General features: G+C 43.4%; 1 protein-coding gene across 1 annotated transcript; it reads left to right on the top strand.

Annotated features, from left to right (window-relative positions):
• The first annotated feature begins 1,382 nt into the window (after positions 1-1,382).
• On the top strand, positions 1,383-17,272 carry LOC103001450 (tripartite motif-containing protein 6). The gene is made up of 8 exons (XM_007172865.3): positions 1,383-1,441; positions 9,428-9,917; positions 10,729-10,824; positions 11,495-11,725; positions 14,238-14,260; positions 15,927-16,027; positions 16,313-16,339; positions 16,553-17,272. The coding sequence occupies exons 2-8, from the start codon at positions 9,495-9,497 to the stop codon at positions 17,113-17,115; spliced, it is 1,464 nt and encodes a 487-aa protein (XP_007172927.1). The 5' UTR covers positions 1,383-1,441; positions 9,428-9,494; the 3' UTR covers positions 17,116-17,272.
• The last annotated feature ends 22 nt before the right edge of the window (positions 17,273-17,294 follow it).

Raw genomic sequence — 17,294 nt, 5'->3', positions numbered from 1 at the left:
ATTTCATCACAATTAAAAACTTGTTCCTCAAAGGATGCAATCAAGAAAATGAAAAGACAACCCTTAGAATGGGAGAAGATATTTTCAAATCACAGAATTCATAAAGGACTTGTATCTAGAATATAGAAAGATCTCAGAAAAAGACAAATAACGCAATTAAAAAATGGATAAAGGATCCAAATAGACCTTTCTCAAAAAAGATATGCAAATGGATAGTAAAGTGTATGAAAAGATGATAAACACCATTAGCCCTTAGGCAAATGCAAATTAAAATAACGATGAGCTATCACTTCACACCCAGTAAGATGACTATAATAGAAAAACACATATAATAACAAGTATTGGCAAAGATGTGGAGACATTGGAACCCTTCTTATACTGCTGGTGGGAATGCAAAACAGCACAATCACTTTGGAAAATAGTCTGGAAGATCCTCAAAAAAGTAAATACATGATCCAGCAATTCTATGCTTAGGTATACACCCAAGAGAAATAAAAAGCCTATGTTTAGAAAAAAACTTGTACAAGAAAATTCATAGCCACATTATTCACAATAGCCAAAAAGTGAAAACAATCCAAATGTCTAAAATAGTGATGAATGGATAAACAAAATGTGGAAAATCCATGCAATGGAGTATTATCAGCCATCAAAGGAACAAAGTACTCATACAAGATACAACATAGATGAACCCTGAAAATATTACGTTAGGTCCCCCAGCCCTCTGTCCTGACTTTTATCTGGACACCCTTGGAGGTCCAGGCCCTGCTCCCACAGCTCACCTTCCCAGACCAGGTCAATTTCCTTGGGGCAGGAAGTTTAGCCTTCCTTTTCTTCTCAGAGTTGCTGTGCTATTGAAACCCTATAGTTATAGTTCCCAGGGCTTTATAAGCTTTGCATGTATGCATAAGGACCTAAGGACAAACATGTACAGTCTCTCAGTTATATAGATTAAAATCATAGATATAAACATATCTGTAATGTAACTTTAAATTATATTCGTAATTTTAAATTGATAACTTTTAATGATCTTTTTGCAAAACATGCCATTATAATGCCAAGTGGTTATTTTTCCTTACTCATATAACTTTAGATGTTTTTTATTCAGACATTTTCATTGATATTTTAATATGGGGTACAGGTGTATACTCAGTGTTATTAACACCGACATGAGGTCGGAAAGCTAAAGTGAAGACAATTTACAAGTGCCACCCCTGGCCTTCAGGTGTTCTCCAAGGCCTCAGAATTTTCAGCTCATCAGGTAAGCGGCACAGCTCTCTTGCCCCTGGACGGGGCCCCGGAGTGCAGGACCTAACGCCGCGCTGGACAAATCAGCAGCATCTCCTCCCCCCTCGCCCCGCCCCTTTCCCCCTGCGCCTTTCTGCTTTGGTGGAGGCTGCGGCAGCTGTAGATCCTCGGCTCTGATCCAAGATACAGATTCCAGGTTGGTGAGCAAATCCGTTTTCTGGCCAGCCACCGCTGTCGCCACTAGTACTCAGAGGTTGACGCGCCCTACAGGTTGGTTGGGAGGTTCGCGGGTGGAGGCAGGGTGAGGGAGACCTCTGCAGTTTTGAGTTGACTCAAGTTCAGGAAGAGAGTACGGAAGAGGCACCTTTGGAGCTGGGAGTAGCCTGTGTAAAGATAGTGATAATGAAACCCTGATTCTGGAAGCTGAAGGATGTAGGGGAGGCAGCTCTGAAAGTTTTGATAGGGAATGATGGCAGACCCGGCGGCTGGTGTGGATCCAGAGGTCAGCAGCCCTTCCCCCCATCTCCAGCCTTTCTGCTCCAGGAAGTGAGCACCGTTTATCCTACCGCCCCCCCCCCATCCCCACCCCCACCCCACCCCGCCCCAGGAGGCCCTGACTCCTCCCAGAGGGAGCTGGGAGATGAGCCTTCCGCATTCAGTCTGTGCAAAGGCCGGGCTGGCCCGAGAGCCCTGCGTTTCACCTTAGGTAGCAGGGCCGTGCGCGGTTGAGTTCAAGAAAAAAGACCAAAGGAGTGAGCGCTCTCAGTTGCTCAGAATCTACGTTAAAACTCCTTGGTTTGCTCAGAGGAGCTTTGACCACATGGAGCCTTACATCTGGAGCCTCCATGTGCCGGTCACCTGGAGATGTATGCCATCTGTGGCTGGGCCACTTACTGTCACTTGAAGTGACAGGGCGGTAAAAGAAATGGGGTCCCTTCCCTTTAGGAGCTCATGATACAGATAATTTATCTTTTCATCCTCACTGCGAATGAGCTCAGCGAGATCAGGAACATTTAATCTGTCAATCAATGAAGACAGAGGTGTGTGGTTAGGAGCGTGGGTGCTGCGAACAGAGTGCCTGGATTCCAACTCTGCCTCTGACACTTCAGACGCTGGCTGCATACCCCGCACCTGTTGTTTGAGCTCTTTGAGCTTCAGTTTCTTCCATCTATAAAATGGACAGAGTGATATTTATATTATAGAGTTTTGGTGAGGCTTAAGTAAGGCAGAAGTTTAAACACACAGGAGAGTGCCTGAAAAAATAGTAAACACTCAAATTATTAAGTCATTATTATGGACAAACTCAATGCCTACCTTAAAACATGCAAAATCAAAACAATTTTTGAAACAATAGAGTAGGGAATAAAATACATAAAAATGCACTATGATAAAGGAGACTATGACTCCTTCTGACATCTCAACAAGTTAAAATACTGCACGGTTTAAACGATTAGGAATTACAAGTGGAATATCACAAATGCAGAAAAAAATGATTAGAATTTTATTATCTAACCTAAAAAAAGACACTCAGTTAATGGATTATCTAACACTCAGGGAGAAGAAAACCTGTGCAGGACAATATTTTAAGAATTTGGAAAGTTATTAAATCATTATAAGTTTTGAATGCATGAGGTAGTGATTTTTTGAAGTTTAAAAAAAATGTAAATTATGTTCCAAATCAAATATTTATCGAGTGCTTCCTGCAAAAGGGTAAAAAAAAAATTATTTCCTCAGCACAATCTCAACTCATTTATGAGTGTAGTTGCCACGTGCTTAGATTTTTACCCTGTTTTCACTAAAACTCCCAGCTCGGGGCCAGTCCCACCCATTTTATTTCTAACTTTCAGTCTGAGCCCCAGCCTGGACTAGTGTTATTCTGAAAGCCCTTTCAATATCTAATTGTGAGCTTTCATTCTAAAAGATGCTTCAGATCTACATATCAGTCCATTCTTTGGCCTTCCCCACCCACCCTCCCCCTTTTCTCTTTTGCACCCTAAATTGCATTTACCTGGGAAGAAGGCTCCTGTATTTAAGGCAATGCTTCTGAGGCCTTAATGTGCATACAAATTACCTGAGATCTTATTAAAGCGCAGATACTGAATTGGTCTCGGTGAGGCCTAGAGATTCTGCATAAAGAGCTCCACTGGATGCCATTGAGGCTAGTTAGCAGACCACACGGCCTTTTTCTGGCATCTGCTTCTGATTTAACTGGCACTAGTGGTGAATTTGGCCTCTTTCATTTGCTAATTTGATCGTCAAGGTTCTTCCCCTTAAGGTCTGGTATCTGCACTCCTCACACAGCCAGACTTATCTTTCTGCCACCCACACTGCTCTTGAGATGTGGCCTTAGTCAGGGACTCTGTTGGCTTTTCTTGTGTCCTCTAGGCTGCGATCAGGAGTAGCTAGTGGTCAAGCCCCTGCTGGCATGTGGGCAGGGCTACGCAAACCCTCTCTAACTGAATGTTAGCTGACTCTGTTCCCCGCCTTCCTTTTCCCAGCCTTAACTTTATACTCTTTAACAAGAGACATCAACTCTTACATAATCTTTTCTGTTCAAGATTCTTTCTCTGCCTTGAATATCTCAAGCAGAGCATTAGATGGAAAAGTAATAGAGAAATATAATAGAGCCACATATATAATTTAAATTTTTCTATTGGCCTTATTAAAATGTTAGAAGAAACAGATGAAATTGATTTTAATATATTTAACTCCATGCTTCCAAAATATATTTAGAACATGTAGTCAATGTAAAAAATCCATTAATGAAATGTTTTAGATTATTTTTTCTTACCAAATCTTTGAAATCCGGTGTGTGTTTTATACTTAAAACATCTCATTTCCAACTAGCCACATTTCAAGTGCTCAGTAGCCACCTGTGGCTATCATATTTGACAACACAGTTATTACTTGTGCTTAGAAGATCAAAAAACCAAGCCTCAGTTATTCTCATTGCATTTCTTCTATTTTGTTTTTGTTAGCTCTAATGAGTTATCATTTACATTTAATAAGTTAGCAATTTTAAGCATACAATTCCGTGAGTTTTGACTTGTATATAGTTGTCCAAACAACACAATCATGATATATATAGGGGATTTCCGTCACCCCCCAAATTTTTTTGTGTCCCTTTGCAATTCATCCCCTTCTCACAGCCCTGGGCCCTGGAATCCACTAATCTGATCTCAATAGTAGTGTTTTGTCTTTTTTAGTATTTCGTATAAATGGAATCATACAGCAACTTATCCTTGCTGTCTAGCTTCTTTCACTTTGCATAGTGCTTTTGAGATTTATTTTGTTGTATATATCAGTACATCCATTTTCTTGGTTGGTAATATTCATTGAGGTCATGTTTTCAGCTCACTCGATCCCCAGCAATGCCCTGTACTCACCGTGCTCATCTATGCTGTATCTCACAGACTGTTTTCTTAGTCTGGACACTTTCTCAGGCCCTTTCTCCTGTAAGGGCTTCTTGTTACTGGGAGGCAATTTGATATTTTTTATCCTACCACGCACTCAGGAGGGGAAAATTGGTGACAGTTACAGGACCTGTTACTAGACTCAATGGTCCATCACTTGGGGTGCATAGCCAATGGACACACCAAGTACTTTTGATTAAAGTAGAAGCATTTCTTACTTGTGACCAGTAAGGAGACAGGGAGATAGCTCTCAAAGTACTGTTTTTCTGAACAGCTGGATCAGGGAAGTTTTATGTCTGGGGTACATGCGTGTTCATGCTGGGGCAGGCATGATCTTCCATGTAGTATGGGTTTCTCTAGGTTGCCAAAAACTGCAAGCAAGCAGGTGCTTGGTTGTTTGCTTATACTATGATAGCTTGTTGATTGGAATGCACTGTAACCTTTTTGGAACATCTGGTGTTTGGAACTTTATGCAACTTAATGGTTAGTTTCTGCAAAACAAAGCACACCTTCGTTTAACCCCATCCCTTCCCTACTGCTGCCTAGCTGACAGACCTTGTGTTCTTCAATTATGCCCACACTGACCAAGCTGTACATCAGTGTACATCTGCCTTTGCAAGGGGGCCAAAGAAACACTATGGAATTATATCTGCTCTCAGTTACCCTGTGGCCCATCCTGTACACAAGGGTCACAGCTGGGATCAGGGGTAGTGAGCCTCCAACTAGGCAGTGCATGTGTCAGCTGGCTCTTCTTTGGTGGCCCAAACTAGACTCCAGCTAGGCAAACGGAGCATATGGCTTCTAATGAGTAATTCAATTCTGGAATAGTAAAAATAAATAAATAAGTAATCTTAAATGTCTTTACAAAATTATGTGATTTAAGATTGACGTATATACACTAATATGTATAAAATAGATAACTAATAAGAACCTGCTGTATAAAAAGTAAATAAATAAAATAAAATTCAGAAAAAAATTATGTGATTTAAGACAACAGTAATATAATTTGATGACTGAAAACTTTCAAGAATGAGAAGAAGATGTTTTTCAGTGGGGACATACATATTAATTCAGCCCAGACAAAAAATAAAGTTAGGGTTAGTTCCAGCATCTTTAGTTGTCTTGTCAGAGAAGCTACTAGCTTTCTTAACTGACCCTTATTTATGCCAGGCACACAGAAACTACTGGGTGAGGTCCAGCGTTCTCACATTGTCCTTAAATGCCATCTTATTAAATCTTGTTACGAATTGAGGTGGTGGATTTTTCTCCTAGGTCCAAAACAAGGAAGAAGATATGAAAGGGGGTGAGAAAGTGATGCCTTCATTCTTATACAGATATTTATATAGAGCTATTCATCCCCCAGACTCTGCTCTATCCCTATTTCTGGTAAAAATACTGAAGAGGCTCTTCTCCTCATGGTAAGAGGGCAGAGCACTGAAGGATTGAAGAGCAATGACAGTATAAATGTAGTGACAACTAGTTTTTATTGAGACTTTTCTACACATTGGCTCAGATAATTTATCACAAGCGTGCTATAAGGGAGGACTTGTTATCAGCAATACACAAAACATTACACCACATCTCAGATCAGGAATTACCCCAGTGTTCCAGAACTAGAGACAGATAAATTCAGGATTCAGACCTGTGTCTGTGTTACTCCAGTGTCAGTGCCTTCTCTTCTCACCTCACCCTGCCAGGGCAAGGGAAGCAGCCTGAGTGCCACCAGGAATGAAGCAGAACAGGGCTGGAGAAGGAGCCTACACATAGCTTAGGAAGAGCTGTAGGATGCCTTCAAATGCCAGGAAGAAGGGGACGATCATGCTGAATCAGGGCAGCCCAAAAAATGAGACGAGCACCAGTCAGGAGGTGGGTAGAAAGAAGCTGAGCCACTTTGTGACCTGAGCACCCTTGCAGGTGGTGTTGGGGGCATAAAGGAAACATTCTCTTCCTTTAAGGACCAGACAACAACCTGAGGTTTGGATTTGCATAAAACTAGATTATAACCTTTACTTTGTCACTTATTCATTCTGAGACCTTTGGTAATTGAATACCTTTTTAAGAAGTTCACTTTTCACATTTGTAAAATAGGTGTTATTAAACGTATCTGATAGAGTTATTGTGGGATTGGGTTATATCAGTATACTACCTGTAAAGAGTTCAGCCATTACCTCACATAAAAAGCGATCAGAAGATGGTCTCTGATTATTTTCTACCTTCCACTGTTCCTTGAAACAAATACCTGCATGCCTATATACTTGCTTGCATTAATGATGATTGTCTTTGCTATGTGTTCAAAAATGGATGTGTTTCTTGCTCGAAGTCTGAATGGTACACCTCCTCGTAGAGTATATATTTCATTCACCGTTACTCCCCATACCAACTATAGCACTGTGCTTGACTCTTAGATCCTCTCCCACAGCATGCCTTGTGTAAAAGCTGTGGGGTTGGGACAACTCTGAACCAGAAGTCACAAGATAGCCTCTCCCTCTTATTTTCCTCTCATAAATTTTTTTTTTTAATTGAGATATAGTTCACAGACCATAAAATTCATCCTTTAAAGGTATACAATTCGTTTTTTTGGAAAAATCCAAAGTTTTTCAACTAGCACCACTATCTAATTCCAGAATATTTTCATCACCCCCAAAGGAGACCCCAGACTCATTAGCAGTTATTTCCCATTCCCTCTCCCACCAACTCTTGACAACCTACTTTCCATGTCTATAGGTTTGCCTACTCTAGATATTTCCTGTAAATGGAGTTATACAGTGTGTAATCTTTTGTATCTGGCTTCACTCACTTAGCATAATGTTTTCAAGGCTCACTCTTGTTATAACATGCATTGATACTTCATTCCTCTTTTTCCTCCATTTTTATACTTTTCTCCTATTAGCGATTCTGAAATACTTTCCCCAAATGCTATAAGACCTCTTTGTCCCAACCATTCCACCTGCATACCTCTGCCTCAGGTCTTTTTTCTGTGAACTCTCGCTAGAACATATGTGGCCTTGACTCTCCCACCTGTCCCCTCTCTCCCCCACACACGGGCACCTTAAGACTCCTGTCAGAGTTTTGGACAGGCCTGGTGAAATCTCTTCTCCCAAAGCACCAGGTCTGTGCCTGACTTTGACCACCTTCACCACTATCTTTGGTTAAAGTTATGAGGCTTGAGGACAGAGCTTTGAACTAGGACTCTGGTCATGATAGGTTTTGCCAACTCTACGTTTATTTATTTATTTATTTCTGGTTTAAACTAGTTTAATGAAACAATAATGTCAATAAACATTTATTGAGCATATACTATATTCGGAGGATTGTCCTGCGTCCTCCAGGAGATACAGTGATGACAAATACATAGTCCAGATACATAGTTCTCAGGGGCTCTCAATCCGAGGGTAGATACACATGAAAACATCTAACCATAATACCAGACAGAATGAATCAGGTGCGGGAGCTGAGGGACAACTAGTAGACATAGTAAACATCCATTGTTTCACCTGCCCCACTGTCCCTTCTCTTCTCACAAGTCTCTTGGTTTTCTTTGGGCCACCCCTTTCACTCTCAGTTCACAGGAGAGCTGATTCAACCTCCATGTCCAGGTTTCTTTACCTGTAAAATGGGTATACTGACCCTACCTCGAAGCATAATTTTTTTTGAATTTTATTTTATTTATTTTTTTATACAGCAGGTTCTTATTAGAACACATCTACGATTTTATAAGATGTGTGATTTTATAAAGTCACTTACTGTCTCTCTTTATCAAGAGGCTAAAAATACTCTTATTTATTCAGAGTTTTCCTATGAGAGATAAAGAAAACAGGGGAATATGATTTCTAAATCACAACTGGTTACACAAGTGTTAATTGTAAAGATATAACATCACCTTATTGTGGTCATTTTTGTGTCTTTGGGTCTTTCTGGGAAGGTGACCATGAGAGATGAAAGGGCTCTGTAAAGAGCTGTTAGAAGGTAGTCGCGTCGTCACAATAAATGATACTTTTGATCTTGGAGATTAGATCCTGGAGAGCAATGCCAGCACCATGTGAAAGAGAGGCGAAGGAGCTCATGAGAAAGGTCTTATCATCTATGGAGGGATGAGGAGGTTCTAGAGTTTTCTTCATCAAAAGTTGAGGACCTGTGTGTTGGACACTGAGCTAGTTCAATAATGAACAAAAGCAGTCTCTGATCTCATGGAACTTATATTCCAGTGGGAGGATTCAGGCAATTAAAGATCCATATTAGGTGGTGATTGATAAGAAGGAAAATCAAGCAGGTAAGTATATTGAGAGTGATGGTGTGGGTGGCCATGCCTTAGCTAGGCTTGACAGAGCAAACTCTTCTGATAAAACATGTAAGGAGAGAGTTGAATGAAGTCAGAGAGTCATGCAGATACCAGGGTGAAGGGGCTTCCTTGCAGCAGGAACAGCAAGTGCAAGAATCCTGAGGCAGCAGCATGTTCTGGTGCTTTGAACATTGAGGTTGTGTTTTGGTGGGCTGAGAAAAGGTTAAACAGACAGTGGCCTACCCAAGGCCACTTCTCTCCAGCACATCATTATCCCTTCATCCAGTAGGAGTAAAAGGAAACCGTGAGCATTGCTCTAATGAGAGTGCAAATTGCTGTCTAATGTGAGCAGGGGTAAAGAACATGTTTGAAGTTAGAATGAGAAACTCTTGTTACCCCAGGTGCTTGACCTGTTTATCCAGAACAGTCAGCCTGCCTTTGTCTGCCTCATTTCTTACCCTGAACCCTTTCTTTTTGGCCATCTACCCAGGATTCTATACACAAGAAACACCTTAGAAGCCAGGACTGGGCAGGCAGGAGCCAGGAGAGTGGCTACAATGACTTCAGCAGTCCTGGTGGACATCCAGGATGAAGTGACCTGCCCCATCTGCCTGGAGCTCCTGACAGAACCCCTGAGCATAGACTGTGGACACAGCTTCTGCCAAGCCTGCATCACGGGGAATAGCAAGGAGTTGGGTATTGGCCAAGAAGAAGAGAGCAGCTGTCCTGTGTGCCAGACCAGCTACCAGCCTGGGAACCTGCGGCCCAATCGGCACCTGGCCAACATAGCGGAGAGGCTCAGGGAGGTGGTGTTGGGCTTGGGGAAGCAGCTGAAGGTGATTCTTTGTGTGCACCATGGAGAGAAACTCCAGCTCTTCTGTAAGGAGGATGGGAAGCTCATTTGCTGGCTGTGCGAGAGGTCCCAGGAGCACCGTGGTCACCACACGTTCCTCATGGAGGAGGTTGCCCAGGAGTACCAGGTGGGAGCCCAGGTGGAGGGAAGGCAGGTGGGAACAGACTCCTCGGTAGATTATTAACTTTTCTTTATGCTCTAATCTAATTTCTTTGTAGTCCGCCTATTTTATTTATTTATTTATTTATTTATTTATTTATTTATTTATGGCTGTGTTGGGTCTTCGTTTCTGTGCGAGGGCTTTCTCTAGTTGCGGCGAGCGGGGGCCACTCTTCATCGCGGTGCGCGGGCCTCTCACTGTCGCGGCCTCTCTTGTTGCGGAGCACAGGCTCCAGACGCGCAGGCTCAGCAATTGTGGCTCATGGGCCTAGCTGCTCCGCGGCATGTGGGATCTTCCCAGACCAGGGCTCCAACCCGTGTCCCCTGCATTGGCAGGCAGATTCTCAACCACTGCGCCACCAGGGAAGCCCGAGTCCGCCTATTCATGTAGAGGTTGAACCTAGAAAAAGCCCCTCTGGCCAAGAGCAGAGACTTTAGCTCTTTCTCGCTGCTCATGATTGGCTCTGCATGAGTAGAGGATGCTGCTCGGGGCCAGTAGGGGGCAGGGCAGGTTGAGTTCAGGGGATATGTTGGCAGTGAGAGTAAAGGACTTAAAGTGGTTCATGGTCAGCTTCTCTCCCCTGGAGAAAAGAGAATCAGCCTATTCCCAGTGGTTTCTATCCCCTGTTTATAAAAGATAACTTTGACCTTCTCAGTGTTTCATTCCAGGACAGGCATCTCCTGAGGTCAGCGTAATAATCTCTCCCCTGTTCATTCCATGTCTCCGCACTGAAACGATTTGACACTTGATCCTGCTTGACTTGATGTGTTTCTTCCAGGAGAAGTTCCAGGAGTCTCTGAAGAAGCTGAGGCAAGAGCAGCAGGAAGCTGAGAAACTAACAGCTGTTATCAGAGAGAAGAGGTCATCCTGGAAGGTAAGAGAGGTTCCTCTGAAGGTGTCCTGGGACGGCGATCAGGGCAGGGCATGGGAGCCGAGGGCAAAGGGGACCTAGTTCTGTCTGTTCCCTGATGTAGCTAGAAGAGCTTCCCTTTGCCTCGTCCTTCACTGCAACCCTTCCAAACAAGGGCATTGTTCTTGGTGCAGAGCCAGGGAGAGAGAAGGGGAAGTTAGAAAATGAACATATCAAAGGGAATCTAGGTTTTTGAAGACAATCATGGGAGAGGAACCATGGCCATTGGCAGCCCTTAATTCCTGATTCTGGACCTTGTTCTATAGTTTCGAGCTCTGAAAGTTGGAAAAATAGGTCAGGCACAGGCCGATCTCAATATTGAAAACTGGAAGGGGAGGCTGATGGTGAGTCCTGAGAGGCCAGAGAGGCTGCTTGGAATCTAAATCTCACCTAGGAATCAAAGTCTCTATCTCAGAAGCCTAGATAAGACAGCCTGGGGCCAATGGTCTGGGAAGAGCTGAAGGGAGAATAGGAGAAAAGGGCAGGTTCTGCAGGACTTACTCCCTCATTTGCTCATTCCCCTCCCAGTGAGACCCGCCAGGAAAGCAGTGCAGAGCCTGCCTCCCCAACCCCTTATACAGGAGACCCTCAGCTCTGCAGACTAGCAGCCTCTTTCTCTTCCATGTTCCTGAAGAGTCAGATGGAACCTGAGAGACACAGGATCCAGAAGCAGTTTGATCAGTTGAGGAGCATCCTGGACAGAGAGGAGAAGCGGCAGCTGAAGAAGCTGGAAGAGGAGGAGAGGAAGGGGCTGAACATCATAGCAGAAGCCGAGGGCGAGCTGATGCAGCAGAGCCAGTCCCTGAAAGAGCTCATCTCAGACCTGGAGCGCCGGTGTCAGGGGTCAACAACGGAGCTGCTGCAGGTAGGAATCGCCAAGGAGCCCGAGGTCTGACAGTCAAGGCAAAGAGAGACTAACTTTCCTTCCCTTCTGAGGTGGGACTCCTTATCTTGGTGGGGGAAAGAAAAAAATTTCCTTTGACCCTGTAGTGCCTCTTCCCTATTAAACAGTTCAAAGTTCATGGATAAAGCATAGGATAATTAAAAGTACAAATGCTAAAGGAATGTCTCATTTTTATTTCTTATGTATAAAGGATAGTCCAAAAGTTCATTTGATACAATGTAAAAGATCGAGTGATGTTTTACTGCAGCATTTCTCAATCTTGGTACTATTGACCTTTTGGGCTAGAAAATTCTTTGCTGTGAGGGGCTGCCCCGTGCATTGTAGGATGTTTAGCAGCACCCCTGGCCTCTACCCTCTAGATGCCAGTAGCCTCCCACTAGCTGTGACAACAGAAAAACCCTCCAGACATTGCCAAGTGACCCTGGGGAGAACTTATCCTCCCGCCCCCTGTTGAGAATCACTGGCCATTAGGTACCTGTTGTCTCTGATGCCGTGTTGGGATTGGTCAGGTTCTTTTCACTCAGCTTAGTCACAGGCAAACACATACCAAACTCAAGTACTTAGAGATTTTTTATGTAATTACCAGCCCTTCTTTGCTTCACTTTCTTCTCTAGGGCAGAATCATTGAACATGTTGTAATAGAAGTTTGAACAGGACTTTTGAGGCACAAACAATGAGCTCTGGTCTGTGTGTGTATGTGGATTGGGAGGGTGCAAGCTGTCAAATCCAAAGAGATTTGATGGAGAGATTTGAACTGAGGTTGAAATCTGAGCAGCTGTTGGCTTCATAGAGTGAATAGTGTGACTATTAAGTTGAAACAGGATGTACCTTGTGACATTCTGGAACCTTCAGGCTCTTCCTTATTTTCTGTTTGCTTTCTTGCTTTCCTCTTGCTCCCTTTCCTGGTGGAATAATAATTTCTTTACTTATACTTGGGCCCTAGTATTGGGGTCACGGGGTAGTTATTTTCCACCTGTTGGAGCTTTTCCTCATTCACTGCTTCTGGTTTCACATCTTCAGTTTATTCTTCTTGCTTTTTTCTTCATCTTTGATGTTGGGTTGCCCTAATGCTTGCTCCTTCCCCTACTTGTTCTAGCCCCTTTACAAGTCTCTTCAAACTGGAAAAATTGCTTCATAGGTGCAAATGGATCATCAATTTATATAATAGCTAGTCCAGGCACCTGTCTAGACTCTTCTACCCACTAGTTAGTATGACTGCCCAATGGTCATTTTAACTAGAGTGTTATCTCACAGTCAATTTTTCCAGAACTTGCCCATCACAAACACTTCCTCCTTCTCTTTTTCATATCTGTTTGACATTGTTACCATTAAGATTTGACAGCTGGATGCAAGCCTGCAGCTTTCAAGTTTCAAAATGTGAACCCTGAGAATAAAGCTAAGAGGAAGAGGCATGAAGTGTCACCCTGATTTGATCATTTGAGTTCCTTATTACAAATACGCCTTAAGATTGATACAATCCTGGATCCACCTCTACCACTTTACATATGCAAGCCAGTTTGAGTTGTGTTTTTGTCAAATACAACCAAAAATAGCTCCAATACCATGAAAATAGTTATTCCTGTGTTACATAGATCAAACCATTGGCCTTTTCTTCTGCTGCATTGAGGTGTATAGAGCACAAGTTAGGAAGACCAATTCGGAGGCCATGAGACAATTCTACTCAAATGAGGTGGGCAGTGGCAGTGATGATGGTAAAGTGCAGTAAGGGTGTGAAATGCACTGGCTTGGTCTAAGATGGGATGGTAGGTAGTTTTTAGGACAGTACTTTGTCTACATTTGGTGACTGGATGGTGGGATCATTGAGGAAGATGGAAGATAACAGAAGAGACCTCATGGTTGCAGGAAAGGGAAGTTTTCTTTCAGATATCTTGAATTTGTGATGCCCGTGGCTTATGTGCCGGGGTATATAAAAGAGATGTAAGCAGAAGTACAGATTTAGGAATCATCAACACATGTGTGTGTTGAAATCAAGAAAAATACACAAAGTCAGCAAAGGTAGCATAGAGGGTTAGGGGAGGTGGAATTTGAGAAACAACCACATTTATGGCCCTTGTGTCCTCAGCAACAAGACTGTGAGCATCTCGAGGACAGAAATTAGGACTTAGTCATATGAGAGCATCTAGAAGCAGGCACAGTGCCTGGCAAATAAAAGATGGGGTACATATATAACACCACACACACACACACACACACATGCACGCACACACGCACGCACACACTGTTGTAAAAATAAAGGTACTAATGAATGAAGTGAATCATTTCCTGACATCCCTACATAGGGTCTCAGGGAGAGTCTGCTTTGAGTTCTTATCTCTACTTTGTGGCCTCCATATTGGATCATCTCTATCTCTATCATCATGGGGTGGTGGGAATGGGATGAGGGACATGGATGAGGCTGTAGTAGAGGACAAGGCCTATTACCCTTGACTTAACCTGTCTCTTTCTTTCCTAGGATGTGAGTGATGTCGCGAAAAGGTATGTGTAGAACATGACGTAGTTCCCTTGGGTTGACAAAAGACTCCTGTACCCATAGAGTTATCTTGTGGTCAGTGGGAAAGGAAAAAAAAAAATCACAAAGCAGGGAAGATTTAGGACTGTGGTGTCTTGAGTTGCTTTTCACGAGACTTTGGGGTCCCCCAAAATAAAGGGAAGGACTTGGTTTCTATGGTAGGAGAATTTGAGCGGCAGAAGGTCACAAATTGGGACAGTAGTGTTCTTAAGAATCAAGGATTACCATATCACTGACTCCCCACGTACCTCGTGAGGGAACTCCTTTCCCACAAACCTCTGTACCTGCTTTCCAGTCTTGATTCTAGTAGTTCATAGCTACCTCAAAATACACAGGGATTTTCTTTGCCCACATACTTTATCAGAGGGAAATTTCCCATTTGCTTTTTTTCCCAAGGTCCAGAAATCAGCTCTTGGGACAGCTGCTTAAATTTCCCTTTCCCCCTTGGCTTTGGAACAGGCCATGCCTTGCTACCTAGTTCTCAGACTTCCATTTTTCTCAATTCCAGTAAAAACATAGACCTGAGGTCTTGAAAAGAGTGGCTTTGGCTCTGGAACAAAAACATGTTCTCTTCTCTATCACCTACTCTAGAATTTCATTCATCAAGGTGACCCCTAAAGTAGCCCACGTATCTGGTACCTTGAAGCGCCTCACGAACACATGACCTATGGAGCCTGTTGTCCCTTCGGAAGTCTTTATTCTCGGTTTGGAGGTGAGGATGTTTCCTTTCTCCAACTGGCGTAACGTTCCCAGAGACCGAGAATCCTAAGAGGCTGTTCTGAAGGTCTTTCTCCCTAGGCCTCTGCAAGACCTTGAGACCTAAATCACAGACTCTTCTAAGGGAGCCCTTCACCTGATACTCTGAAAGCCCTAGCAGCAGGTCCTGATGTCCTGCCTGTCAACACAGATGCCTGTAGACCCTCTAAGAGGGCGCTGACATTTTAAGTATTTTGTATCTTTTTTAGAGGTAGCAAAGGATTTCCCAGCCATTATTTTATTTAATATTATACAGTCTCTAGGATGCAGAGAAAGAAGGGAAAATTATTGTATTTTACAAAACAACAACAAACCAAACAAAGAAACAAAAATGAGACTTTGAGGGATAAATCCTATCAACTTTTTTTTAAATTGGTGTATATATAGTTGATTTGCAAGAGTATATTAGTTTCAGATGTACAACATAGTGATTCAATACTTTTATAGATTATACTCCATTTAAAGTTATTATAAAATATTGGCTATATTCCCTGTTCTGTACAAAAGATATATTCACCCCAGTATTCATCGCAGCACTATTTATGATAGCCAAGATGTGGAAGTGACCTAAGTGTCCCTCAACAGATGAATAGATAATGAAGATGTGGTATATATATATACAGAGAGAGAGAGAGAGTTACTACACGGCCAATAAAAATAGAATGAAAATCTTATCAGTGTGTACACAGATGGTGAGAAGCTAGTTTTTAGTCCAGTTCTTCTGGCTCCTATGCCAGAGGTCTTTGCAGAATGATGCTAATTTTCTTCAAGAAAGAGTGTTGAAGTTCACCAGTGGGCCTGGGAGATGAAGGAGACAGGTGCTAGAGACACCCAAGGTTAGCAGTGTTGAAGATTCATAGTGTCTCTTCTCTCTAGGAGTGAGTTCTGGACCCTGAAGAAGCCAGAAGCTCTCCCCACCAAGCTGCAGAGTATGTTTCGAGCCCCAGATCTGAAAAAGATGCTGCGAGTGTTTAGAGGTGAGGAGTTTCAGGGAACAGCGTTTGGATGAGGGATCATGGTAGTATAGGAAATAAAAACAATGAAGGGTATGGTTGGTATTTGGGAATAGTGTCAGAGAGAGAGATCAGAGAGGGAGGGACACAATGTGCTGAAGAAGATGCAGGTCATACTGAAGGGGGAATGAAATGGCCAGTTCACATCCTTATAGAATGCCCTGCCACACCTCTCAGCCAGGTAAGGGAGAGACAGCAGACCTGAGACTGATGGTTCTATATAATGTGATTGACTCTTTATCATTACAGAGCTGACAGATGTCCAGAGCTACTGGGGTGAGTAGAAACTGTGGCCTCTTTGAGCTGACATGTTCTTATCCTTGCCAGACATACCCACACACACTCTCAGGTATGAGGTATTGCTGTTTCCCACCAGCCCCCCACCACCTGCTCCAATTCCTCCCACCCATATCCTGCGCTTCCTCTTCTCAGAGTCATAAGACCCACATACCCATTCTCATCTGCTGATGCTGTACCTTTCTCCCACAGTGGACGTGACTCTGAATCCACACACGGCTAATTTAAATCTCGTCCTGTCCAAGAACCGGAGGCAGGTGAGATTTGTGGGCGCTCAGCTGTCTGGGTCTCATCTGGAAGAGCATTATGGCTGTGGTGTCCTGGGCTCTCGGCACTTCTCCTCAGGAAAGCATTACTGGGAGGTGGACGTGGCCAAGAAGACTGACTGGATCCTGGGGGTGTGCAGTGATTCAATGGGACCTACGTTATCTTTCAACCAGTTTGCCAACAATCGGAACGTTTACTCCCGATACCAGCCTCAAAGTGGATACTGGGTGATTGGGTTACATCATAAGCACGAATACAGAGCCTATGAGGAATCGTCCACCTCCTTGCTCCTCTCCATGATGGTGCCCCCTCGCCGAATTGGGGTGTTCTTAGACTACGAGGCCGGCACGGTCTCCTTTTACAATGTCACCAACCACGGCTTCCCCATCTACACCTTCTCTAAGTATTACTTTCCTACCACCCTTTGTCCGTATTTTAATCCTTGCAACTGTGCAGTCCCGATGACCCTGCGTCGCCCAAGCTCTTGAACTTCCTGCTGTTCCCACCATCTGAGCCGTACCCTCTACTCCAAGGCTCTTCTGCATCTCAGTTTCTCCTTTCTTACCTCCGATTTTCCTGTGTTCTCACTCCTTTCCTGTTGAACATTTACTCAGTGCTAGAGTTGAGTAACCCAGTGGTGACTGAACATCCTTGACAGATTAATTAA

This window comes from Balaenoptera acutorostrata, chromosome 9, assembly GCF_949987535.1.
Source record: "Balaenoptera acutorostrata chromosome 9, mBalAcu1.1, whole genome shotgun sequence".
Taxonomy (NCBI): Eukaryota; Metazoa; Chordata; class Mammalia; order Artiodactyla; family Balaenopteridae; genus Balaenoptera; species Balaenoptera acutorostrata.
Note: the sequence above shows the minus strand (reverse complement) of the source record. Positions and strands in the feature narration are given on the sequence as shown.

Excerpts from the sequence above, each read along its gene's own strand:
- LOC103001450 (XM_007172865.3), top strand. The coding sequence starts at position 9,495 with ATGACTTCAGCAGTCCTGGTGGACATCCAGGATGAAGTGACCTGCCCC. Across the intron at positions 14,261-15,926 it reads GTGAGTGATGTCGCGAAAAG|GAGTGAGTTCTGGACCCTGA; the intron begins GTATGTGTAGAA and ends TCTTCTCTCTAG. Across the intron at positions 16,028-16,312 it reads GATGCTGCGAGTGTTTAGAG|AGCTGACAGATGTCCAGAGC; the intron begins GTGAGGAGTTTC and ends TTATCATTACAG.